Raw genomic sequence first — 25,255 nt, 5'->3', positions numbered from 1 at the left:
CTGCAGGCCTGGGGCCAGTGGTCTGGGCACCTACCAGGAGGTGGCAGTGTGCACTGTCTGACTGTGGGGGTGCCCTCCTGTCTTGTTTTTGAAATCCAATGTGTTGTTCCATTTTACTGTTTTATTGTATCCCTACATCTGGTAACCTGAGCAACTATTTTTTTTTTGTACTGGGGATTGAACTTGTGATCCAGCGCTTGCCAGGCAGGCGGTGTGCCGCTGGGTTAAACCCTCACACCCCCCAGCAACTATTTTGAAGGTAACAATGCAATATTGTTCTGTTTGTTTTGTTCTGATTTGTTGTTTTGTTTTATTCAATACTATGTTCTGATTGGCTTAGTTCTGTTTTATTTGGTTTATTTTGCTATGTCTGATGGAATGGGCAGCAATTTTGAAGATAACAAGAGGCACTGTGGTAGCCATTGTTGATTGCTTAATGTCCTGTTTTGAATTCTATACCACTTTCACTGCTTTGTTTTGATTGGATTTGTTCTGTTTTGATTTTTTGCATTTTATTCTCTTTAAAATTAACAGTTTGGAAACCAAGAAGGGCCTGCTTAGCAAGTCTGAACACCGTTGGCAGAACTGTTACAAGTTTCTGTGGTCAAAGGTGAAGGACCGTGAAGAGTGATAAACAAGAGCGGAGAAAAAAATAAGTAAAGAATAAACAACTTTCCATATTCAATAATAGAAATGGAAACACTCTGGGAGCCTTCGCAGGTACTGGTATAGAGAGACTCTATACTCAGCCAGGCATGGTGTAGACCCAACACGCTGGGGAGTTGGAGTAGGAGGACCACAAGCTTGACCCCCGGGCCACTTCGTGAGACCCTGTCACAACAAACTGGCTGTGGTGGTGCACACCTGAAGTCCCAGCATCCTGGGAGGCTTGGGCAAGGGGACTGCAGGTTTGAGCCCAGTCTGGGCAACTTAATGACGTAGCAAGATCCTGTCCCAAGATGTAAGATAAAAAAAATAGTACGAGGGATGGAGTTTAGTGTGAAGGCTCTGGGTTCGATCCCCAGTATCGCACAAAAAGCCAAAATCAAGACAATAATAACAAACCAACTCAAAGCCTTCTCAGCACAGCATTCCTTGCTCTGCAGAAGGCTGTCAGCGAGGCTCCCTTAGAAGCCTTAGAAAACCTGCTCTCCAGGTTTGCCTGGTGCTGCACCCCACATGCTATCTTAACAGCCAGCTTCTGCACCGTGGTGCAATCCTGCCACCACAAGTGGGATCTGGGCTGCCCTCTGCCTGGTGTGGCCCTGAGCCCGTGGGAGACTCACCGAGAGGGTATGGAGCGAAGGTACTGGGTGAAGACTGCTGCTCTTTGGTCTGCAGGTCAGGTAGGCCGGGAGCTGGGGTGTGTGGGGGGAAGCTGTCCATGGCCGATTTGCCTGCAGAGGGGTGCAGAGACAGGTGCGGCGGGGGTGGCGGTGGTGGCTGCTTCACGAGCAGGGCCTGGGCCAGCTGGCGCTGGTGCTGCTGGATCTGCTGCTGCAGATTAGTGATTGTGCGCGCAACCTGGAGGCAGACACAAACACACACACTTTTGTTAGTTGTGAAGGGACAAACATGGCTTGTCTACGAAGTATTTTCTTTTCTTTTTTTTGTCTTTTTGAAACAGGGTCTCGCTATGTAGTTCAGGCTGGCCTTGAGCTCACTTTGTAGCCCAGGCTCTCAACTGTCCTCCTGAGTGCTGGGATTACAGGCGTGAGCCACCATGCCCAACTTACTACAAAGTATTTTCATGCTGAGGTCTCCACTGAGTGGGGCTGTGCCCCTTTCAGAGTCCAGCCCACAGCTGGGAAGCTGAGCTGGAGGAAATCAGTGGCAGTCTAACAGGTCATCAGTTAGCATCTCTTCAATCCAGGAAAATTACAGCTAACATCGAAAAACAGTCTGGGCAATACCCACTTGCTGCTCCTGCTGCCTCGTGGGTCCGGAAACATTCCGCTGGGCCTGTAACATCTGCTGCTGGATCTGTAAACGTTGGTATGCCTGTGGAGAAGAAAACAAGCCTGAAGTTTTGTTTGTGTGTGTGGCACTGGGGACTGAACCCAGAGGAGCTCTACCACTGAGCTATGTCTGTAGCCCTCTCTTTTGAGAGACAGCATCTAGGTAGCCCAGGTGGGAATTAAACTTGTGATCCTTTTGTCTCAGCCTCCCAAATGCTGGGATTACAGGTGTGCCCCACCATGCCTGGCTAAATGCTATAGAATTATACATAAGTAATCAACAAATGATTCCAACTTTCTGATATAAGGCAATGAAAAAGTTTTTTTTTTTTTTTTTGTTTCTTTTTTTTTAAATTGAGATAAGGTTTTACTATGTAGACTAGGCTGGCCTCGAACTCGAAGCAATCCTCTTGCCTCAGCCTATTGAGTGCTGGGATTACAGGAATGTACCACCAGGCCTGGCAGAAAAGGTTTATTTTTATAATCATCTAGCTAGGTATGTTTAACCTGTGGTCTTGGAGGTACTAGCTCTTTTTTTTTTTTAAATTGGTACCAGGGAATTGAACTCATGACCATGTGCTTGCAAGGCAGGCGCTTATGCCACTGAGATAAATCCCTAGCCCCTCTTTTTTTTTTTTTTTTTTTTAACTATAATAAAATATACTGAAGTCTGAACTTGGAAGGTTGAATCAGTAGGATCACTGTTAGTTCAAGGCCACCATGGGCCGTGTAGTGAGATGCTGCCTCAAAAACAAAAAACAAAAAGAACAAATCTCCCTTTCAAAAAGGAAATTTTGCTGGGGATTTAGCTTAGCAGTGTAAGTGTCTGTTTTGCAAATGTGAGGTCGTGAGTTTGATCTCTGGCACCAAAAAAAGGGGAAAGTTTGTTATTTATATGCATTAACTATATTAACACATTTTACATGTGGTCCAAGATAATTCCTCTTCATTCAGTGTGGAAAAGGCCAGAAAATGTAGCAGAATACTGCAGAAAGTACAAGTAAATAGTGCAGTAAGTGTCCTAACTGTGGAATAGCACATATTAAACAGCTTCAAAGGACTGGGAGGTCATGTGATTATGTCATCCAGCGTCACAAGGAAGTAAAGCAGGAAGAGAGGCTGAGCCAAGGATCTGTGGACTCTTGGGTCACCATCAATGCGGCTGACATGACCATGATATTCTTCTGTACTGTGATATAAAATGTTTGCTCTTATGATTATTTTGAAATGTCTGGTGGACAGATGTTTTTCCCACATGAATTTCTGGGGACATTTGGCAAGGGAACTTACAGACAGATTAACTATTTGAAGTGCCTCACTGATTATATAGATGGTAGTGACTCTTTAGGGGTCTAAGTCTTTTTTTTTTTTTTTTTTTTTTTTTTTTTTAAGGGTAGCAGTGTACTTTATTAACAAACAAAACAGTACCACAGAGGCAAAAATTTACTTTAATGGAAAATCACACAAATATGCATATTAGCACTGGGGCAGATTTCAGTGGAGTATAAGACCTTATTTAACAATAATTGTGACAAGAAGATTGAGTTTTTAATTCTCAACTTAACTTTGGGGTCAGATTTCAGAACTGTGAAAGAGATGTCTCAACAGAGCCAGAGTAGGTCTGTCAGTCTCTTAAACTGACTTTTGTTTCTCGTCCAGAGAAAACATCTATGGTATCTTCTTTGTGTGGGTTAAGCCCACACATGGTGGGTGTTCTCAGCTCCAATTTCATGCCTAAGTATGTGTAGAGTGGCATTCATTTTGATACCCAATCTGTGGCTTAGGAGGGTTGATCTAATTCAGATGAATTCACTGGTTTTCTAAAACTTAGAGAAGAGGGGAAATTGCACCCTCAGGAGGCCTCCAACATCCAAAACTTCAATATGATAACAATCTGATTATTGTTAAAACTGTTGCCAGTTCAGAAGTTTAAACCAACATTTCTCAAGGCATATCAAGACTGAGTTAATCAGTACATGAATAGAAACAACTGCAAGTGATTAGGGATGAGATTTCTCATAGCCGTTTGATAGGGGTCTAAGTCTTAAACATTAGGAAGCACTGAACTTTGTTTCCTTACATTTTTGGGAAAAAAATGAACAGAAAACATTAAGCCAACATTTTCTTGGTATCTTCCACACCACAGGGCCTCTCAGGTAACACCTCTCAGGTAACAGCAGGACTGGACTGGGCTGTGCCTGCAGGAAGGTGAGGCGGGCTCTGCCTCTGTGCCCCGCGGGTCGCCTGCTCCCACAAGGCCTATCTCCTCCTCTGCTGCGCCCCTGCCTGCGGTGTCCCCTGAATGCAGAACTGCCAGCACTGATTCCCTCCTGGATCCTAAAAGCCCCTGAGGCCACACCCTGCCTGCCCGCCATCTGTATCACAAGGCCCTGTGCTGTTCAGCAAAGCGAGGACACTGTTTCTAGGACTCTGCCTTTGGCAGTCCCCTACCACTCCCTTGCAACTTACTGAGAAAATGAGACATTCCACCTTGACAAAGGAATGCCTGAAACAGTGTAACGGTGGGCCCGAGGACCTCTTAGAAGCCAAGGTTCTGTATCAATGATTCTGTTTAATGGAGCACACTATCACCACCCTCTCTCTATTTCTGTGTCCTTCATGATTCTTGGTCATTTTTCTAGGCAGCAAGCATGCTGCATAGGACTTTAAAGTAAATCAAGTACATAATTTTTTTTTTTTTTTTTTTTTTTTTTTTTGTGGTCAGGGATCAAACTCATGATCTCACACTTACCAGGCAAGCGCTTGGGCCATTGAGCTAAATCCCCAGCCCCATCAAGTGCATACTCCCAAAGGAATAAAGTAAATTTAGTGTGGTGACTGATGGGTGTAATCTTAGGAGGCTGTGACAGGAGAATGGCTGTGAGTTTGAAGCCAGCTTGCGCTACAATGCAGACTCAAGGCCAGCCTATATTTCATAGTGAGTCAGTCTCTCTCTCAAAAAAATAATTTTGGGGGGGGGTTATTGGGGGGTCAAACTCACAACCTAGCACTTGCCAGGCAGGTACTTATGCTACTGAGCTAAATTCCTGGTCCCCTCAAAAAAATAATTTTATCCCTTTAGTGTATATAAGTTCAGGTCACTGTGGTGGCACAAGCCTGTACTCCCAGCATTTGGGAAGCTGAGCAGGAGGATCACTGTGAGTTTGAGGCCAGCCTGGGCTATATTAGTGGATTCTATCTTAAAAAATAAAAAATTCAGTATGTGTCAAAGAATATAATCATATGACATTTTATGGTAAAAGCAGTGTGATTTTGAAAATTAAAAGTTCAATAACGTTAAACTATAAAGCTTTTAAGAATTACTCATCTATGTCACCCATTCTTGACCAGAGATCTGTGTGAGAATTAAACTCTAATGGTCTGAAGCACCCACTACAGGTAAGGCAGTAACTTCATTTGACCTGTCTAGAAGGTGATTTTTGTGTACTATCTTTTTTTTTTTTTTTTTTTTTTTTTTGGTCTTTTTCCTTTTTACCGGTACCGGGGATTGAACTCACGACTGCCTGCTTGCAAGGCAGGCGCTTATGCCGCTGAGCTAAATCCCCAGCCCCTTGTGTACTATCTTTTAGAGAACTGGGAAAAGTCACTCATATGACATTTTATGTTCTTTGGTCAGGTGAGAATTTGTCTGAGACCTAAAAGGAAAACACAGTCCTAATTATGAGAACCTCTGATCACAGAGGAGCTGAAAAGTTTACTAAGCTCAGTAAAAACACCCTTAAGCAAAGCAAAGCAAAGCAAAACAAAACAAACAAAAAAACCCCCAAAACCAAAAACTTAATTTACTACGACAGTTTCAGTGGCACACCCAGAGGTGAGAAACAGCTGTGGTAACCGTGTGTCAGCGCTCCGCTCCTAACCCGGGCAGCCTTTCCACTCACCAGCTGCAGCTGATAGAGCTGGTTCAACATCGTCATATGCTGAGGGTTAATTGGCGAGGTTAATAGTGCAGGGTTGAGACCAATGTTTTTTGCTGCAAACTGCAAAAGCTGTGCTTGAACCTGTTAAAGTCAAACATACTATCAGTCATCGTGTCCTCATTAAAATGTTTACTGTCACACAGTGTTTTCCTGACTCACAGTGACTAACAGCTGTATCTGTCTCACCTGGGAGCCTTATGGCTATCAGAGCACCTGCAGACAGCTCAGCATTAGTAGCTGACATGTGAAGAACGAAGGAAGGAAGGAAGGAAGGAAGGAAGGAAGGAAAGTCTCTGAGGATATTTCTTCTTCCCAATACTTGGTCACACATTAGCTGTCCTGTCCATGGTTGGGGTTTTTCCTATCAGTGCCTGAGATATTGTTCTGCCAAAGCGAAACTGTGAGGCCTAAGTGGAGAGGACCACTGGCACTGGCTGGCACCTCACGGAGCGGGAGGGCACTGAGCCTCACACAGGTCCACAGACCTGTTCCTGCAGCAGCTGACGGGGCCAGGAGGCTCAGCAGGCCCTCCTCCCCTGGCAAGAGCAGAGGTCAGTCTCAGTGGGTGTCACTGCTGTCTACGTGCTGCCTACTCAGGACAGTCTCTTCAATTGGAATTCACTACTCTGAGCCAACCAGGGCCTGGCCATGCTGTTTCAGGGTCTCAAATGTCAGACACACCTTCGCAATGCAGGTATGCAAGATGACTTTAGGGGGAACATAGCCGAGTGTTTTTACCTGTTTTTTTTTTTTTGTTTTTGTTTTTGTTTTGAGATAGGGTGTGCTGTGCAGTTCAGGCTAGTCTTGAGCTCCTTTGGTAGCCCAAGCTGGTCTTGAACTTGCAATGATCTTCCTGTCTCAGTTTTTTGAACACTGGGATTATAGGAGTGTGCCGCCATGCCCAGCCCACAAAATTTTATTTAAAAATACATTTAAAGATAAGTCCATTTAAATTTAATTGTATTTAATTTAACTGTAATGGTTGAGGTAACATGAAGATGAGGAGAACACTGTGAGATGGCACAGAGAGGACTGATAATTTGGACATGCCAGTTTGCACAGTCTACCAGCTGTGGCCTTCTGTTCCTGTGGCTCTGGCACTGGGGGACAACTGGGAGTGGCCTGTGAAGTCTCTGGCCATCACACAAAGGGGCCATCTGCCTTTATCGTTTCTCCTGTGGTCAAGAATCAACTGTGGCAGAGCTGCCCATTGGCTGGGAGCGGCCCTGCCTCCCTGTCACAGGAGGGCAGCGTGTGATGTTGGCTAAGCTACGTCTTCTGCGGCCTGTCTGTTAGAGTACCTTACTCTGTCCTAACTAATGCACTTAACTGTACTTCTCAACTCAGTAATCCAACGTGGATCCAAACCTTTAGGGAGTGATAACTACTACCAGCGAATTCCATGATGCCCCCTGTTCTTTCACTGTGCCAATATAGTCTTCCTACGTGCCATGCTCTCAATGTTTGTCTCCCAAATTCCTATGTTAAAACACAACCCTCAATTCACAGCATGAAGAGATGGGACCTTTAGGAGGTGGTTAGGTGCCCTTAGCAAAGAGGCTTGAGGGAGCCTGCTCCCCTCTTTGGCTACACGAGCATGCACAGAAGTCACTCTCCATGAGGAATCAGGCCGCTGCCCTGATCTGGGACTGACCTCGGACTGTCCAGCCCCTGGAACTAGAAGCAGTCAGGCTGTTTATAAATTACCCAGCCCAAGGTCTTCTGTCACACAGCTCAAAGGGACAGAAACTGTATTCCAACAAACTAAGCTGGAATTTAAGTTTTATATGGATGCAGTGATGGCAATCCCCTTAGAGACGAGTGTCCACACTGCAACCCCACTTGTTTAATACACACCACCAACACTGAATAGAGAGATTTTAGTCTAGGGAAACTAGTCACATCATCTTCTGCTTTACGAGATGAACAAATAACACTTGAGGGATAGGGTCATCACCACTGCTTAGCATATTCTCTTCTAAACAACTAAAAATAAGGCCCCTTAGAAATCTCAAAATATCTTCTCGGTAACAGAGGTCACTTAGGGAAGAAAGTAGTTTTTCCTCTGCCAGAAGAATGGTTGAAGGCGATGGAGACTTCAAAATACTTTTTCTTCCCAAGCAGGGCTATCAGTCTTTCTTTGCCCCAGAATTAAACACTGTGTACAGCTGAGTTATCAAAGAGGTTGTCAATATATAGTAATTCATTATTGAGTGTTCTTATACTACAATTAAAAACTCAGCATAAATCCTAACATTAGTATGGAAATTGGGCAGCAGGTCTTAGAGCTATATAAAACAGAATCTTTTTTTTAGTTCCACTGACTTTTTCCCACAAGAATCTCTCCAGGCAAAGTGATCCAGTGGTAGATGAAGCTCCACACCCACAATCCCTACGTCCTCATCTGGACTCAAGTGTGGCCCCAGGAGCGCACCTCGCTCATGGTACTCTCCTTAATGCCCCTCACAGCAGTGCTGCCCACCCTTTCCCTTGCTCCCCTGGTAACCTGGGACCTCTGTCAGGGTCACTGAACAGCTTTCCCAAGCTAGGCCCAGCGCAGGTGCCTCTGTTGGGCTTGGGTGGCTGAGCCTGCCAGGAAGCAGACTGAGGACATCTTGGGGCAGGAGAGAGTGTTTACTACTCGACGGGTTAAGGTGACTTTGTAGGTGACAAATGGAAAGCCTCCTCTTGATAAGGATTAATTCAGCTGTCACTGTGAAACACAGCCTTGGAGGTAGCACAAGTCCCCACCACGTGCCTGTGCCCACGCCTGCCTGCGCCTCTGTCTGGGGCACTGGTCTGACCTGAGGGGATAGAAACTGAGGCACTTGAGCTCGGAGGCTGGGCTGGGAGGAGTTAAGAGGCTGCACTGGTGGCTGTGGCGGCTGCTGCATGGTCCTGGCTTGTGCTGCTCCGCTATTGCCAAACACACCCAGACTGCCACTCGGGATCTGTGGGGAGACAGAACGGAGGGTCAGGGGCACGGGGGATGCATTTCCTGACCACCATGCAAGCCTGCCTCTGCTTTGGCACGTTCAGGATGGGTGTGGGCCACACTGGCTACAGATGCCAGAGAATAATGCCATTTTTTAAATCGCAGGAGTATGCTTTAAAATGTCCCCAGACAAGGCTATCAACTTAAAGAAACCACAACAGTGTTTCAGGCAATAGCATGGGGGTTTAGGTGACAGACATTTCCTGAAAGCTGTAATAAAATAAAGAGTAAGACCATATGGCATAAATTATCATTAACTTGGAGAAGAATGACATTTTAATTCTTTTGCTTTTTGAGACATGGTCTTACTTTGTTGTGTAAACTGGGCTTGAACTTGTGATCCTTATGCCTCAACCTCTCCAATATCTGGGAATACAGGTCAGTACCGTACTGCCCAGCAAAAGCAACATTTTCAAACAAGAAACGTAGCTACTTTTCAAGCAACAGTGGAAATGAACCAACTGGCAAATCCAGGAAGTGAATTTAACCTTGTGGTGAATACAGTAAATACATTTTGGATGCACTGTGCCATATGCTACCTACAAATAGCCCTTGAATTCTCTCAGAAGAGCCTGTGTCCCTACAGGGTGTCTGAACACAGGAAATGCAGGCTACCCACCACTCTCCACTAGGCCAGCAATGGCAAGAGTGCCAGGATAGGGCCCAAAGCCAGCTGGGAGCTGCTGCTGGTAGACAAGGCCCGCTAGTAATTCCATGGGACCGCAAGCACAGAGGTACTATTCTGTCTCCCAAAGCAGCCCCTCCTGGAAGACAAGGGCAAAGGCATGTGCGCCTCCCTGAGAGGGGCAGTGAGCAGGCTGCTCTGCACTCAGGAAGCACGGTGTCTGGGGACCGTGCTGCAGAGGACTCACAGCAAGGCAGGGAGGCAGTTGCGTCTCACACAGACAATCTATCTGTCCCACAGGGCCAGTGGGACTCTCGGAGACCCTCCCTGAGAAGCCGCATCTGCTCTGGGGACAGGGGGAACGTGTGTTTCTCTCAGTCAAAGACTGCTCAGCATCATGCTAGCATTTCAACCGGCAGAGAGTTAGTACCAGGGTGCCATGAGGAGCTCAAACACACTTCAGTGCAGTGTAAAACTAAACTAACTTTGGAGCATTGCCTAGCATGCGGTCAAATTCAAGAACTGTTCTTTTTTGGGTGACTAATGGGGCTTGAACTTAGGACCTTCACGCTGAGCCAAGTACCTTGGTTCTTTTACTTTAATTACTTGACTAACTTTTGGTACCAGGACTCAAACTCAGCGTTGCACTTGCTAGGCAGGTGCTGTGCCACTGAGCCACATCCCCACTCCTTCATTTTTAAAAAATTTTAAGATATGGTCTTGTTTAGTTGCTAATTTGCCTCGCCTGGGCTTAAACTTTCTCAGTTTGAGTTCTGGTCTCAGCTTCCCAGAGTGCTGGGGTGACAGGTGTATGCCACACCTGGTCCTATTTTTCAATTCCTGACACCAGTAACTCACTCAGAGGAAACTTCATTTACAAATTTTATCCTTCAACTACCCTTACGTATTCTGTTGTTTTATTTTATTTATGTCTTTTTGAGACAGGGTCTTGCCATGCAGTTCAGGCTGGCCTTGAGCTCATTTTGTAGCTCAGGCTGGTCTCCCAACTTGCTGTGATCCTCCTGCCTCAGCCTCCCGAGTGCTGGGATTACAGGCATGTGCCACCAGGCCCAGCTCTGTTATTTTATTTTAAAAATAAAATAAGACAGTGTCTCCAACACAGTTTTTTTTTTTTTTGAACTCACAACCCTGTGCCTGCCAGTCCAGCAGTTTCTAAGAAACTAGTGAACATAGACGGCAACCTGCTCTGTCCCAATGGGCTTACCTGTCTAGAAGAGTTCAAGTTTTGCATGCCCAGCCCTGAGGCAATCCCACCCAGGGCCTGATTGGGGAGTGCACTGTTGGAAAGGGGGAGCTTCAGGCTTGGGGAAGGCAAAAACGGTGAAGTCGTGGGCTCTTCCATGAGGCCGCCATCCTGATTGGAAAAAGAAAGGGTGAGCTGTGTGCAGTGCCCATCAGCAGACAAAGCAGCAAACAGTTTCCCAAGGGAGTACAGAGGGGGTGGATGGATAAAGAATTAACAGATCAAAAAAGGGAATGGAGAACAGGGGTAAAGGGAAGAGGGGAAAAAGAAAAAGAGAAATAGGATTAAGATACTGTTTTCATTGAAAAAATACTTCAGCATATTTATTAGCTTTCAGTGCTCTCAGCCACTGCTGCCCCTACTCGGCAGAGTAGAAGGGCACACACATGTGACCCAAGTGTTACTTAGTGACCCCTTACAAGCCTCCTCGAATCACAGCTGCTGTGTGAGGCTTACTATCAAGACGCTGAGGTACACTTGAGGCCCAACTCTGATTATTTACTTGCTTTTGATCTATACACTCAGCAACTTCACAGCGTTTAACAAGATGGCAGTTATGAAACAGAAAATTCAATTTTGTTTTCAAGATTTATTGAGGTCACTCTATGTGCCAAGGCCTTTGCATATTTATCTCATCTAGTAGTAGAACCAGCTTGTGGTCTTACTCCACATTTTAAAGGCAAGGAAATAGGCAGGGTCCCACACTTGGGGCTCCCAGACTTAGCAAAGGACATATAGAATGTCCAGTTAATTTGGAATTTTAGATGAGGAACAATTTGTAGGCACTGCTCCTGGAATCTCCATACACCAGCTTTGTTTCCATTTTCTTTTTGGGTACTGGGAGCCCAAGGACACTCTCCCACTAGCCACATCCCTGGTGGCCCCTTCTCGTTTACGTTGACAGGCTCTCGCTGAGTTGCCAGGCTGGCCTCGAACTATGCTCCACCTCCTGCTTCATCTCAACGGTACTTGGGATTACACAGAGCCCAGCTGTCTGAAGTAGAACGTGTGGGGTAGTTTCCAGGAACAGAGAGAATGTTCTCCTGGGGGGTGCTAGAAAGGCTCATATTGCAGCCTTTCTGTTCCTTATTTTTTTTTAACTTGGTTTTTATTTTTATTTTATTTTTTGCTTCGATTTTATTTCTCAGGGCTCAACATTCTGACTGAACTGACTGTGATGTTTATATTCCTTTGTAACCACACTGGCCTGGAGAGGGGACATTCCAACAGTCGGACTGAGCTCTGTCTGGCCTCAAGGGTGCAGGGAGCTTCTCACAGGCACTATGGTGAGAAAGGCCAGCCACACACAGGTGCCTGTGACCCACTAGTTCCCTTTTTCTGAGGTGAAACATGCGCTGTATTTCTAAATGGAAGATATGTGACTTTAAAATCAGATAGTAAAACAGAAATTTGATGACCCTTGTCTACTGGACAAATTGAAGCAGATAAAAGCCAAGGTAACACAAAAATAGAAATTGGTTTTCAATTCCAGAATTTTTTATCTCGCATATGTAAAATACATTACCTCTTTAACCTATCTGTAAACAATAGGTAAAATACTTAAATACAGCAGGCCAGCATGTTTTTAACCTGACTTCCACCAGGCACAATTAAAGTGAAAACAGCTCTTATTAAAAAACAAACAAAAGAACAGCCCCAATCTATACCTTGTCAAGAAAGGCTGGGCGGTCCAGGGAAGACTCTTTGGAGACTGGTGGGCGGCAGCCGAGGGGTTTGGTGACCATTCCGTTATAGTCGGTCACTCCCAGTCCACGCCTGTCCATGTCCACCTTCTTTTCCAGCAGAGCGCCTGGGGCACAGTGAAAGCAACACAAAAGTCCAGCACGGTCACCTGTGTTGCACAGGACAGCCCTGGTGCCGCTTCAGCGAGGGAGCCGGCCTTCCCCTTGGAACAGGCGGAGGTGTGACCACAGCACACTACACACTCGCCTGGCCCTCACGCCCGAGACGTGCCCTGCCTGCCGCTGCCCTCTGCTGCCCCTGTTCCTGTCCACTGGTCCCGGGATGAACCCTGCCTGGCTCCCAGATCCCTATGCATTTGCTTCCTCCCTCTACCCGTCACGTCTCAGGGTTTCCTGACGACCTACCTTGGGCAGCTCGTCTCCTGTGACTCTTCTGACTGTGACACCCCACACACTGAGCAGAAACAGACACTGATTCTGTCCTCAAGGGCCTTCCAATCCAGCTACCAGAAGCACCTGTTCAGGTCACTTAATCTTCATACTACTTTATCGTCTAAGAATACTGCTTCAGCTCACGCTGGTGTCTGAAGCGCATGCCGTGGGCTCCCATGTGATTATACTGGCTAGCTCCAATTCATGGCATCTATGCCTGAAAATGTGCCTGCTCGGTGCAATGTATCTGAAATTCAAAGATTAATAAATATCACAGCACTTATGCGGCTGTTTCTAGAAATGTGCACACTGCCGATTTGAGTCGCCTGACATTCCCATGTCCAGGTCAGGTCCAACACAGTGATGCTCTGCTTTCTTGTTTTGGATCTCAAATGGCCAAGTGTCTTCTTGGTGGCCCCTCTGTACTGTATTTTTCATATTCCTGTGGGTTTTGTGGGTGCCTTTGGTGTTTAAAATGGTCCCTCTTACAGGGCTGCAGACTGGCTAGTGTTCCGAAGTACAGGAATGGTGAGCTGTGCCCTTCAGGGAAAATGTGTCCTATTCCTTCAGCACTGTGGGCTGGGAGCTCAGTGTCAAAGAACCAGAGTTCATCTAGCAGGAGGAAGAGGAAATCACTCAAGAAGTGCTAACATGACACTAACAGCCCTGTGGACAAGCTATGCAAGAGCTGCAAGACAACTAGATTTGTGGATTCCAGGGACAAGGAATCTATAACAGTGAAGCAGGAGCACCATTGTAAGTCTAAAGCAACCACGTTTATGTCACATCATCAGCCCAGGAAGAGGCCTAACTTTGCTGGCTCATGTCTTATTACACAGAAATAGGACATGTAATTTATCTGTGAGAATATATATTAAATAAGGTATCCTGAAACAAATGAAACAAGGCTACAAAAGACCAGTTGGTAAAAGCGTGTGCTGAGGAACGTTCCCTTGTGTTTCTCTAGTGGAAGGAATTCAGTGTTTGCAATGGCTTCCTAGGACATAACTACCAAGAATATTGAGAATGAACTGTATTTTATGAATATTCAAAACAATAATTTTTAAATTTAAAGCAGCTCCACTATGAGGTTGCTTACTCCAATAGCAAAGGCCACCTCCCAGCCAGAGTTCAGCTGCACAGTGTGCCTCCATGACCCCTGTACTGCTCTGAGAGGTAGGGCCTGAGCAGTGCCATCAGGACGCACAGAGGTCTAATGGGAGGTCCTAGCACAGTCTCCGTCATTATGACCTCCCCTCAAAGCAGGTGGACACAGCCCACCTTCTGTTGGAGTACTGGAAAAATGAAGAAAATATGCTTCAAACACAGCATTGGTCTCAGAGCTCTACCTGCCTGAAACTGGCTACGTGGTCAGTCCCGGTCCTATAGCTGCCTGGCCCTTCCCTGTGGCCTGCTTTTGCCTTCCCAGTGCCAATCCCACCATTAATCCAAGACTATAAGACACGTCGGAAAAGCTGAAGTTGGCCGAGCCTCAGGTACGCGAGTGCTCCCCGTGTGCCCTACCACTTACTCATGGCCTGGTCCAGGTTCATGTTGTTGCTCTTCAAGGCCTCTTCAGCTGGCTCTCTCTGTGGGGCAAAACAGGGTCCTCATTAGTGGGGCATACTGGCCAACAGTAAACAGGCTGACCACTACTGACTTGGCCAATGTTACTAAGTTTTGGAATTGGAAATGCTTTTTGCCACTGTAGAGGTTAGAGGTAATGTCCTTTAAGTGGCAAATCCTTATAATTTAGTGACTGACCTGCCAGCGACAGTGTCAAAGTCACTGGCAGAGTCACAGTGCTAGGCTCTATCATACGAACTTTCCCTCAAGAAATAGAAAAAGAACAAGGAAGTTCCTGTGGGAATCATCTGATTGGGGCAGATTAATCTTCATGTGCCAGTAACTCGGGAGCTGTGGATGGCCCTGTTGCCTGGCTCCTGCAGGTGTCACCCCGGTGCAGACAGCACATAGTGTGAGGTACATGAGGCCATGCTGGATCCCTCTTTTCAGGGATACCCACTGTGATTGGAAGACAAACCCTCAGGTGAGCCTGAACTTGGAAAGTAGACACCTGAAAGGACTCCATGGTGATGTGGCTGCCATCCTTTAGTCTCAGGAGTCCTGTCATCCAGCTGAGGACCACGACACAGGGTGTTCTGGGGACTACTTCAAGCTCCAAACTTTTTCCTGCATAACTAGTCTCGGTTAGGACACACTTTTTTGGCATGTGATGCTTTAGTCCTTTATACCAAGTTTTTGTGTGTGGGTCTACTGCATAAATTAATGCAATAAAATCATGGAAACTAAAAACCACACACAGTTTTATTCTAGCATAAGGTTCTCATGCCTTTCTTGATAGAAACTGAATGAACTTTGATTGCTTCAAAGCAGTAACCTTCAGCCTAACTTCTTAGGCCAAAGGGGACTTAAAAGCTAATTATTTAGTTCAATTACTTCATTCCTCAAAAAGTCTTTCTGCCTTGTCATAAACACCAAACACTGATAGGGAACAATTGGGGCTGCTGCTTAGGGAAATGTGGAGAGCAGTAAGACGATGGCAGTCACCGGGAAGCCCATGTCCGTGAGTTGTTTGATCAGCCGGCTCATGATCCAGGCCTCGTCCTGCTTGCCAGGTGTCTTCATGCCCTAGAAGAAAGCCCAGGCAGAAGATAAGGCCACATGTTACCTTTTAGTTCTCTTCTGGAATGAGAGGCTGCTGAAACGCATGGTGTTTGAAAGTCACACAGCTTCCGCGTTAGTGTTGACCCAAGCTGGCTCCACACGTTCCTGGCAGTGTCTTGTGGCTAACACTACAGGAAACGGTGGTGAAGTGCACATGTTGGTTGATGTGTGTAACGTACAGACTTATAAAGCAGGGCAATCATTTCTTTTTCCCAGAGGACAAATTTGGGTCAACACAAATATATACTATTTCTATTATCAGATAATCATAAGAACCATTCCTTGGAACTTGGTGCTATCTAAAGTCTAATAAAAATGATGCCCCTCCCCTTTTATAAGCTTCATTCTAAACAATGACAAAATGCAGGGGGTTCCTTCTAAGGAAAAACAAATCTATTAATTTCATAACCTGTTCCCTGTTTAGAGCACTCATGTGAGAGGACAGGAGTAGGCAGGATGTTGGAGGGAAAGGCAGAGGGTGCCATGAGAGTCAGGGGAGCAAGCTGGCCCACCTTCCAGTTCTACAACGGAGGCTCTCCAGACACCAACGCCTTGTGCACATGCACACACACAGCTCCCAGGCTGAGGCAGGAGCACCACATGGGCCCAGGAGTTTGAGACCAGCCTGGGCAACACAGCAAGATGCCGTCTTGAACGAAATATGTACACACTTACTACTCCTCCCCAAATGCCCCATCCTGCTCTTAGAGATTAAGCGCCTGTTAACTAGATAGTGAAATACATACTACCTAGTGGGGGCTTTCTGACCCCAAGGTAGTAGATGGCTTGGGGTTATTTTAATTGTCCAAGTGCTGCCAGAGCTAGATTAGCCAAAATTGTATTATTTCAATTTGCCAATTTGGTATTTCTTGTCCCACTGTGATCAGTTGCCAATCCACTTGCCAATCCAACTGTAAAGGACTTTTGAACCTGTAACCTTTTGTCCTCATGAACAGAAAGTCTGATTTTAGTTACTACTTACTATTTATTGAATTGTTTTCTAATTATTTTTAAAAATCTTTTTGAGACAGTCTCGCTTTGTAGTTCAGACTGGTCTTGAGCTTACTCTGTAGCCCAAGTCTTGAACTTGCAATGATCCTCCCTGCCTTGGCCTCCTGAGTGCTGGAATTACAGGTGTGCCCCTCCATGACTGGCCTTTTCTTTTTCAAGCAGCAATATACTCACATGGTTCAAAAGGACAAAATGCAAAAAAAGGCTTTGCTTTCCATGCCATGCTATGTGCTCAGTTCCTGTTCTAAGAGGAATCCCCCCAGCAGAGTTTAATCTTCCGTCCAGAGAACTCAGAACTAGTCCACAGAAACTTACTTGTACCTAAAGTTGGTGGTGTGTCACACATTTCTGTTCCCTGTCTTTTTACTTAAAATGTATTGTGTTGATTTTTTTTTTGAGATATTAGCTGGCTCCATATCCCAAGCTGGCCTTAAACTTGGGCCTCAGCCTTCAGAGTGCTGAGGTTTCAGATATGTGTCATCACAGCAGCTATTTTGTTGATCTTTTTGTGTCAACATACAATCTTCTTTTAAAAATAGACTCCTAAGGGCTGGGGATTTAGCTCAGTGGCGTAAGTGCCTGCCTGGCAAGCATGAGGTCATGAGTTTGATCCCTAGTACCGCAAAAAAAAAAAAAAAAAAAAAGACTCCTATAGGATACAGCTGACATACTCCATCCAGCCATCTGACCAGCGCGCCTTTGCTTTCATTTTATCCCTGCACAGATACTGTCACAAATTGAGTGGAACCCTTGTTGTGCTGACGCCGAGGCTGGTTTGACGGAGAGCGCCACACACAGCCTCCTTTTGGATTATGTTAATCTACACTCCTGCCAGCATGGAAGATTACTGCTTTCACAGAGCACAATGTGTTTGCTATTTTATTTTTTGTGCTGGGGACTGAATTTGGGGCTACTGAGTTGCACCTCTAGCCCCCGGAGTGTGCTCATCAAACTTCTGGATTTCTCAAATATTTCAAGGAAAAAGACACTATGGTAACTACTATTAAGTCGGGTTATATGGTGGTGAAGTACTAGGTTGTTGAAACAGTCATGCTGTGACCTCTATTGTTATATTGTTATGTCCTGTTTTATCTCAATCTCCCCCTTATTGTTTTAAAAAAAATTATTTAGTCATTTCTTATGTTTGTCTTAATTAAAGAAAAAATTCAAAAAATTAGGATATATAAATAGTAACTCTTTTTGATTTCCTATTAACTTGTTTTGAAGTCCTGTAGTACTCCCACGATCTTGTTTTGACTGATTAGACTCTGTTCCATTCTATATGATAGTATCAAGTTTGAAGACATAGGCAACTACTTTGAAGACAATAAGATTCACTAAGATACCCATTCTGGTTTGACTATTGTCTTCTTTGGAAGTCCTGTAATGTTTACAATGCCTAAGTTTTATTGGTCTTGTTCTCTACTGTTTTGTCCAACTTTATAATATCTAATGAGATAGACAATTCTTTTTAAGGAAACAAGGGACAATGTTGATAACCATTGTTGATAAATTTGTACTCTGTTCTACACCATGTGCTATGTCTATCCTTGGTATTGACTGACAGCTTTGTTTTGCCATATTTGACTTTATTCTCTCCCCCCCCCCAAAAGTAATAAGAACTAAGGAGTAATAAAATCCAAAATGTGTAAATTTTGTTGTAAAAAAGAGAGGGAAAAAAAAAAAAAAAAGAAAAAGAGCTCTAACGGATATAACAGCAAGTGTGTTTAGGGGTGTTAAATAGCTGACTATATCAATGTTTTTGGATCATTGAACACAGCTGTTTGCAGTCTCCCTGTTTGAATGTCCACCTTGTATTCTTTGATACTGTGATTTGAGGAACTATTTTCAAGATGATAATATGTAATCTACTAACAGGTGATTTCTTACTGTTATGTTTTTTTTTTGTTTTGTTTTGTTTTGTTTTTTGTAGTTCTGTATTACGGGTACCCTTACACCGCTTTGGTTTGTTTTGTGTTTTTCTCTTTTTCCTCTTAAATTAAAAAAAAAAAAAAAACAAAAAAAAACTTCTGGATTTCTGCTGATTTACGAGACAAAAAGTGGCATCGCTCAATACAGTTTAAATGTCTTTCTCTCTTCTTCCTCTTCTTCCTGTGGCAGTGGGAACGGAACCAGAGCCTTCTCACTGAGCTACAGCCCCAGATGCTTTTACTCTGAGACTGTCTTGCCAAGCTATTAAGTGGCCTAGGCTGGGCTCAGACTTGGAAGCTTCCTACATCACAGCCTCCTGGAGAGCTGGCTTATGTCCGCTCGAGTCCTCTTTACAATCAGGGTGACTATTTCATTTGCTAAGAGCTAATGACTTCCTTTCTATGGGTCATCTGCTATTCACTGTCTTTGTTCATTTTCTATTGGGTTACTGGGTAATGTCTTAAAAACCTGTCTCCAGGCCTCTTCTGTGTGTCAGAGAGACCAGTCCTTTCTCTACGATGTGGGTTACAAGTCCCCCCCACCCCCCGCCCCCCAGTTGGCTATTTGTCCTTTGATTTCAGGTTTTTATTTTTTGAGACAGGGTCTCACTGTATAGTTCCAGCTGCCCCTGAACTCAATATGTAGCCCAGGCTGGCCTCAAACTTACAGTGATTCTCCTGCCTCAGCCTCCTGAGTGCTTAGTGTTCTTTGATTTTTATTAGGGTATTTTCTTTCATATATGGTTTCTATGTTTATGGTTTCAATCTAAACTCTTTTATAACTTTTACATTTCACTCACAGCTAGAATGATCCTTCTCACTGTAAATTGTTTCCATAATTATTTTATTTATTTATTTAGACACAATACCCCTGTATAGTTCAGGTTGGTCTCCATCTCTAAGTAATCTTCTACCTTAGCTTCTGTTGTGTAAATGGGATTATAGGCATGTACCATCACACCTAATGTCTTCCATGTTTTTATTTTTCATATTTAAATTTGTGATGCACTTAGAATTGATGCTGGGATACAGTGGGCTGTGGATCTCAATTTCTTTCAGATGGCTGCATGTTTATTTCAATAGTACTTAGTGGCTGTCTTAGTAATTGTTGAACTTTTTGGTCTCAGGACCCCACTATACTCTAAGAATCAATTCATTACATGCTAACATAAATAATATTTAAAAGAAATAAACATTTACTAAAGTACATTTTTGAGAAGAAAGATACCGTTTTGCCTTTTTGCATGTCTCTATGAACATCTGGCATAAAGTTAATAAAAAGTCTTGGGGCTGGGGATTTAGCTCAGCGGCATAAGCGCCTGCCTTGCAAGCAGGCAGTCGTGAGTTCGATCCCTGGTACTGATAAAAATGAAAAAGACAAAAAAAAAAAAAAAAAAAAAAGTCTATAAATGGACCTAGATTTGGCTGCTTGAATTTGAATTACTGTTCAAATATAAATATTAATACTTTTCAAACCAACTAAAATTACAGTAATCAACATTTTATTATAATAAACTTGCTTATATTCATGAATAGTTTATTGATAATTAATTTTCTAAATTTTAATATGGAAGTCTTACAAGTACCCCATTGCTGGTGTATATGTGTTTTCAATTGCTGTATCATCATAATTTAACCGTACTGTAATTCTTTACACCATTTTAACACTTTCCTTAAGGAACTAGAATGTGATGACATCTGCACTGCTAATCAACACCTTTCTTCACACAACTGTAATCAAAGACCCCCTGTGGTGCAGTATGGCTGCTGTGCATGCGCGGCTTGGGCCAAGCTAGCAGGAGGGCCTGGATTCTGCTGGAGGTGCCTGGCAGCAAGCTACATGAACTGTGGGTCTTAGCCCGTCATGAACATGCTGAAAGGCAGAGTGGATATTCTGGGGACTGAGTCACGGGGTAATGAGACCCCAGCCTTTCCTTTTTCTTTTACTTCCTGGCCAGAGGATGAACAGTTTTGCATATGGTTTTCCCAAAGGAGTAAAGATCCATGAGTCAGGGACCAAATCTCTAAAATTGGGAGCTAAATAAGGCTTTCCCCTTTGTAAGTAGACTTATCTGAGGTTATTTATTATAGTGGTGCAAAACTGGCTAAGTTAACACTCTATTCCAGGGAATGAACTTTCTGAAAAAGACAAAATCTTAGCACCACAGAAACAGTTTTGACCTTGTAAACTCTTACAGGGATCTTTTTTTTTGGGGGGGGGGGGTCTTTTTTAGACAGGGTCTCGCTATGCAGTTCAGGCTGGCCTTAAGCTCACTTTGTAGCTCAGGCTGGTCTCGAACTCACAACGATTCTCTTGCCTCAGCCTCCTGAGTGCTGGGGTTATACATGTGCACCACCATGTCTACGTATTTCTTCCAGGAACTTCTAGAGGTCCAAGCTGCATCCTAGAAATCCTGTGTAGCTTTCCACCTGTGCTGGAGACACACCTTTGAGCCACTGGCTCTCAAGTTCCCTCCTTCAGGAGTGCCATGCCTACCTTCTGAAGTCCTTTTTTGGGGGCACTGCCCCAGGAACTGCAGGAGGTGGTGCTTTCTTGGGAAGCAGCATTATTCCACATGTCCCCCTCTTCATCCTCCCACTGGCTGGTGCCTGGGTTCATTTCATCCCCACCACTGCCCCAGCCTTCTTGCATAGATTTGGAAGCTAAAAAGAGAGCAAACAGAAACTCAGCCAACTTACCATCCTTAAAGTACAGAATGCTTCACTGTAACATTTACAATGTAGGGTGCATGGGGAAAAATGGGTGTGGCATAATTTACCTCATTACTTTCCTTTCTCTGGACATAAAAATTGAATTTCCAGCCTTTGTGGTGCCCATTCACTTTTGAAAGCTAGTGAATGTGGTGTCAAAAAAGGCATAAATAAAAGCTTTGTAGCTTTTTCCTGCCCTTATATTTGGTATATTTGGTGTAGGAGCTACACAAGTAACAGTTTATGAAAAAAAAAAAAAAAAAAGAATTGAATTTCTTCTACTAGACATATACAAAGTATATGTGTACATTTTTTTTCTTCACACTCCGTATGTTTATTGCTATTTCAAATTTCTTAGCCAGATCTAAAGATCAATCTGAAACCTAGGCATTCCTTTTTTTTTGGAGAGTTAGGGTCTCACTATGCAGTTTAGGCTGGCCTTGAACTCACTATGTAGCCCATGCTGGCCTCCATCTCTTGGCGATCCTCCTGTCTCAGCCTCCCAAGTACTGGAATTACAGACATGTGCCACTATGCCTGGCAAAACCTAGGCATTCTAAAAATAATTCTTGTGTGCCAAGAATGAAATGAAATGAAAAAGCCTCTCAAAAGTGGGTTCTTGAGAAATGTCACCATCTTTTATGCAGTTCTTAGTCACAACCTGATCTAAACCTGTGAGCACTACCACATGGGCTAGTGCTTCTCCCATTTATCCCCAGGTGGGAGCTGGTGGGGATCTCGGGATGTGCAGCAGGTCTAGGGTAGGCCCAGCCACCTGCATTTCTTACAAGTTCCCCAGAGACATCTACAACTACAGGATAGAAAGGCTGTGGTGGATTAAAAACTGGTGGTCACTTAAACACCAGCTGAACTGAATCCACATGGTGCTGAGTGTAGATGGCCCACTTGAGGACTGTCGCCAGCATAAAAGGGAGACCTGGAGAGGAAGAGCAGCATAGTGGGTTCAAAGCGTTGCTGTTTGGAGCCGCTGGCTCCCCTGTTAGGAACACAGCTGGCATCACCAGAGGAGCCCAGGACCTTGTGGTGAGGGGCTGCGGTTCACTCTGGGGGAGCTCTGGCCCTTACTCTGCTCATCGATTCCTGGCTCCAGAAGGGAAGATGTGTGCTGTTTAATGTCCACAAGAAGGTTGTCACACTGGCTGTTATCATCATCAGAGGAGCTCGGGATCTGGGTGTCACTGAGGATGGTTGTGGTACTTTTCATGGGAACCCTGGTCCTTATTGAGCATCGCTTCCTGGCTCTAGTGCAGAACCCTCAGCCTACCGGCACAGCTCCTTCACCCCACTGGCACAGACTTTCCAGCTTCCACTGCTGATCTTTGGGCCTTTCCAGTGCAGATCTGTGAAGCAGACTTGCATGAGTCATTGTTGTGGGCTCCAGACCTCCAGTTGGCCTCGTGGGAGGTACTGTCAAGGGCTGTAGGTTTTCAGCTGAACTCAAGCAGAATGTTGCCATGGGATCCAGGCCGTTGGCTGGATTCTCTACGTCTTTGTGTGTAGACAGTTTTCCTGCACTTATATTTGACTCTTGGGTGACTAGTACAAAATACTACTATAAATTATGTGTTCTGTATACAATTGTTCTGCCTGTAGCCCCTGACTACAACAGATACCTAGGCAGAGGAAATTGGCTACTGAATTTCTACCTTCTTCCTCCCTTGGCAAAATACAAAGATGTCAAAGCTACTTCAAATTTTTGTTTTATTTTATTTTTTTGTCTTTTTTGAGACAGGGTCTTGCTATGCAGTTCAGACTGGCCTTGGGCTCACTTTGTAGACTACTTGGGCTAGTCTCAAACTTGCAACGATCCTCCTGCCTCAGCCTCATGAGTACTGGGATCACAGGAATGTGCCACCACACTTGGCTTACCTTGAATTCTTACCTCTTGGAAGAACTATAAAAAGTCAAAGGATAGGTGACAGTAGTTAGCTGAGGTCTGTAAGACGATGTGAAAATGTGGTATTTAAAAGATAGGCAAATGAATTGACCTCGAAGACAGAACATGAAAACAGAATATACTGCCTCAAAGTGGAATGTGAATCTAAACACCCAAAAAAGTCCCTTATCCTTTAATTTTGTAACAAAAAGCAGTAAGAATGGAATAAATACTTTCAGCAGAAGAGAAGGGTATATAGAACATACCGGCCACTCAGCAAAATAATGAAATCAACGAAGTTTCACTTTAAGATCTAGGATATTTAGTGACAGTCAAGAAAACGCTGCTGCTTTGGCAGCATGTGAACGACTAACTTTAGTCAGCCTTAAACAGCTACAGTTACGTTAGCATCCTGAGTATCACACTGCAAGATGCCCACACGGCATCAGGACACCATGTAAGAAGGTACAGGTACATTATTACGCCCAGAGGAGAGGAAAGGAGAGGAGAGGGGAAAGCACAGTTGTTCTGTCAATGTTGGTAACTGAGCTGGCCTCGCAGACAGTTGGCAAGTGTGGTGTCACTGAGCTACATCATCAGGCACACCTTTCTGCCAGTTGTTTTAAGCATAAACATAAAGTATACAAAGTGAAGTTTTTTTTGTAAGATTAAAACAAGACAAGATGTGCCAAGAATGGTTCCAGACATGCCTTCAAATACTAATCTCAAGAGGGGAAAAATGATGGGTTTCCTCCACCTTGTTAGAGGAGATAAGTTTAAATAGGCAGACACAAAACATTGCCACAGGAATGAGTGCCACTGCAGGGTGCACGCTCCTCATGAGATTGTCTGGGACCAGCCAAGTGTGGTGGCTCATGAGTGTAAGCCTCGCATTTGGGAGGCAGAGGCAGGAGGATTGCTGCAAGTTCGAGGCCAGCCTGGGTAACATAATGAGTTACCATAACTCATTATAGTAATGAGCCTGGGTAACATAATAAAGACCAGCCTGTGCTACACAGTAAGACACTGTCTCAAAAAACAAAACAAGCACCAGGGGTTTAGCTCAGTGGCACAAGCGCCGGCCTGGCAAGCATGAGGTCATGAGTTCAATCCCCCATATCAACAAAACAAAACAAAACGTACCTGGGACCAGAAATATTTCTCATTTCAAAATTTTTTCAAAACTTTGCAATATTTATATACACATAAAGAAACATGTTAGAGATGACAGGTCCCAAATTTAAACATTTGTTTCACAAGCATCTTATGTGAAACCTATAGGGAAAATGTATTTTGTCTTGTGCTTGGTGGTACTGGGGACAGAAACCAGGGTCTTGTGTGTATCAGGCAAGTGTTTTACCAGTGAATTATGTTCTCTGTACCCCTAGTTATTTTATTTTTATTTTGATACATGGTTGCACTTAAGTTATCCAGACTGGCTCTGAACTTTTGATTCTCTTTAGCCCCAGTAGCTAGAATTATAGGTGTGTACTCTCATACTTGGCTCTGAAGATAATTTTACATGATACTTTTTGTTTTCTTTCAGTGTTAAGAGTTGTATATAGGGTTTTTGCACTGAGCCACATCCCCTGCCCATTTTATTTTTAAAATTTTGAGACAGAATCTTGCTTAAAAGCTTGATCCTCCTACCTCAGCCTTGAAGCGTGCTGGGCGTCCTGACTGTGATGTGACATGTGAGGTTAGGTGTGGAATTTTCACCATGCCACCTTCAGACGTTAGAGCATTTTGGATTTGGGAATTTCAGACTGGACTGTTTAACCTGTAGTAGTACCAAACATGTATGTTCAACTGCTTTGAATCTTGTATTAATTTTTAACAGGTGGGCATGGACTCCAAGTTAAAAGCTTTTATGTTCACGCATCAGACATAGAACAATCCTGTTATAGTCTTGGCTTAAAGTTAGTCTTAAAGTGTACATTTAGTAAGAAACAAATTAATTTTTAAAATGTCAGCTGGGGCAGTTCTGTGGTAAAGCACCCACTTGGCATGCACGAGGCCTTGGGTTCCATCCCCCGTACCCAGCCCTCTGAGGCCAAGGCAGGAGGATTACCCTAAACTGGAGGCCAGTCTGGGCTAG

At 44.3% G+C, this 25,255-nt stretch overlaps 1 protein-coding gene and 1 non-coding gene across 8 annotated transcripts in view; one reads left to right on the top strand and one right to left on the bottom strand.

The window, feature by feature from the left end:
- The window catches only part of Tnrc6c (trinucleotide repeat containing adaptor 6C), a 150,302-nt gene that overhangs the window by 15,599 nt on the left and 109,448 nt on the right, over positions 1-25,255 (bottom strand). For 2 of the 7 annotated variants that reach the window (XM_063242025.1, XM_063242023.1), the window contains 9 exons: positions 21,046-21,212; positions 15,490-15,570; positions 14,450-14,507; positions 12,451-12,593; positions 10,745-10,918; positions 8,704-8,850; positions 5,861-5,980; positions 1,918-2,001; positions 1,287-1,524 (listed from right to left, as the gene is read on the bottom strand). In XM_063242025.1, coding sequence (XP_063098095.1) covers positions 1,287-1,524; positions 1,918-2,001; positions 5,861-5,980; positions 8,704-8,850; positions 10,745-10,918; positions 12,451-12,593; positions 14,450-14,507; positions 15,490-15,570; positions 21,046-21,212 — 1,212 coding nt within the window. The remainder of the gene's footprint in view (positions 1-1,286; positions 1,525-1,917; positions 2,002-5,860; positions 5,981-8,703; positions 8,851-10,744; positions 10,919-12,450; positions 12,594-14,449; positions 14,508-15,489; positions 15,571-21,045; positions 21,213-25,255) is intronic. The other 5 variants (XM_063242024.1, XM_063242026.1, XM_063242027.1 and 2 more) reach the window with 5 other exon arrangements.
- LOC111755454 (small nucleolar RNA SNORA13) lies at positions 21,370-21,502 on the top strand. Its single transcript, XR_002790013.1, has one exon. It is a non-coding gene; the product is annotated as a small nucleolar RNA SNORA13 (small nucleolar RNA).

The sequence above is a fragment of the Cavia porcellus genome, unplaced genomic scaffold, assembly GCF_034190915.1.
Source record: "Cavia porcellus strain 051 isolate PalLab524CR breed Dunkin Hartley unplaced genomic scaffold, mCavPor4.1 scaffold_32, whole genome shotgun sequence".
Classification (NCBI taxonomy): domain Eukaryota; kingdom Metazoa; phylum Chordata; class Mammalia; order Rodentia; family Caviidae; genus Cavia; species Cavia porcellus.
The sequence above is the reverse complement of the archived record's forward strand: the minus strand, read 5'-3'. Positions and strand labels throughout refer to the sequence as shown.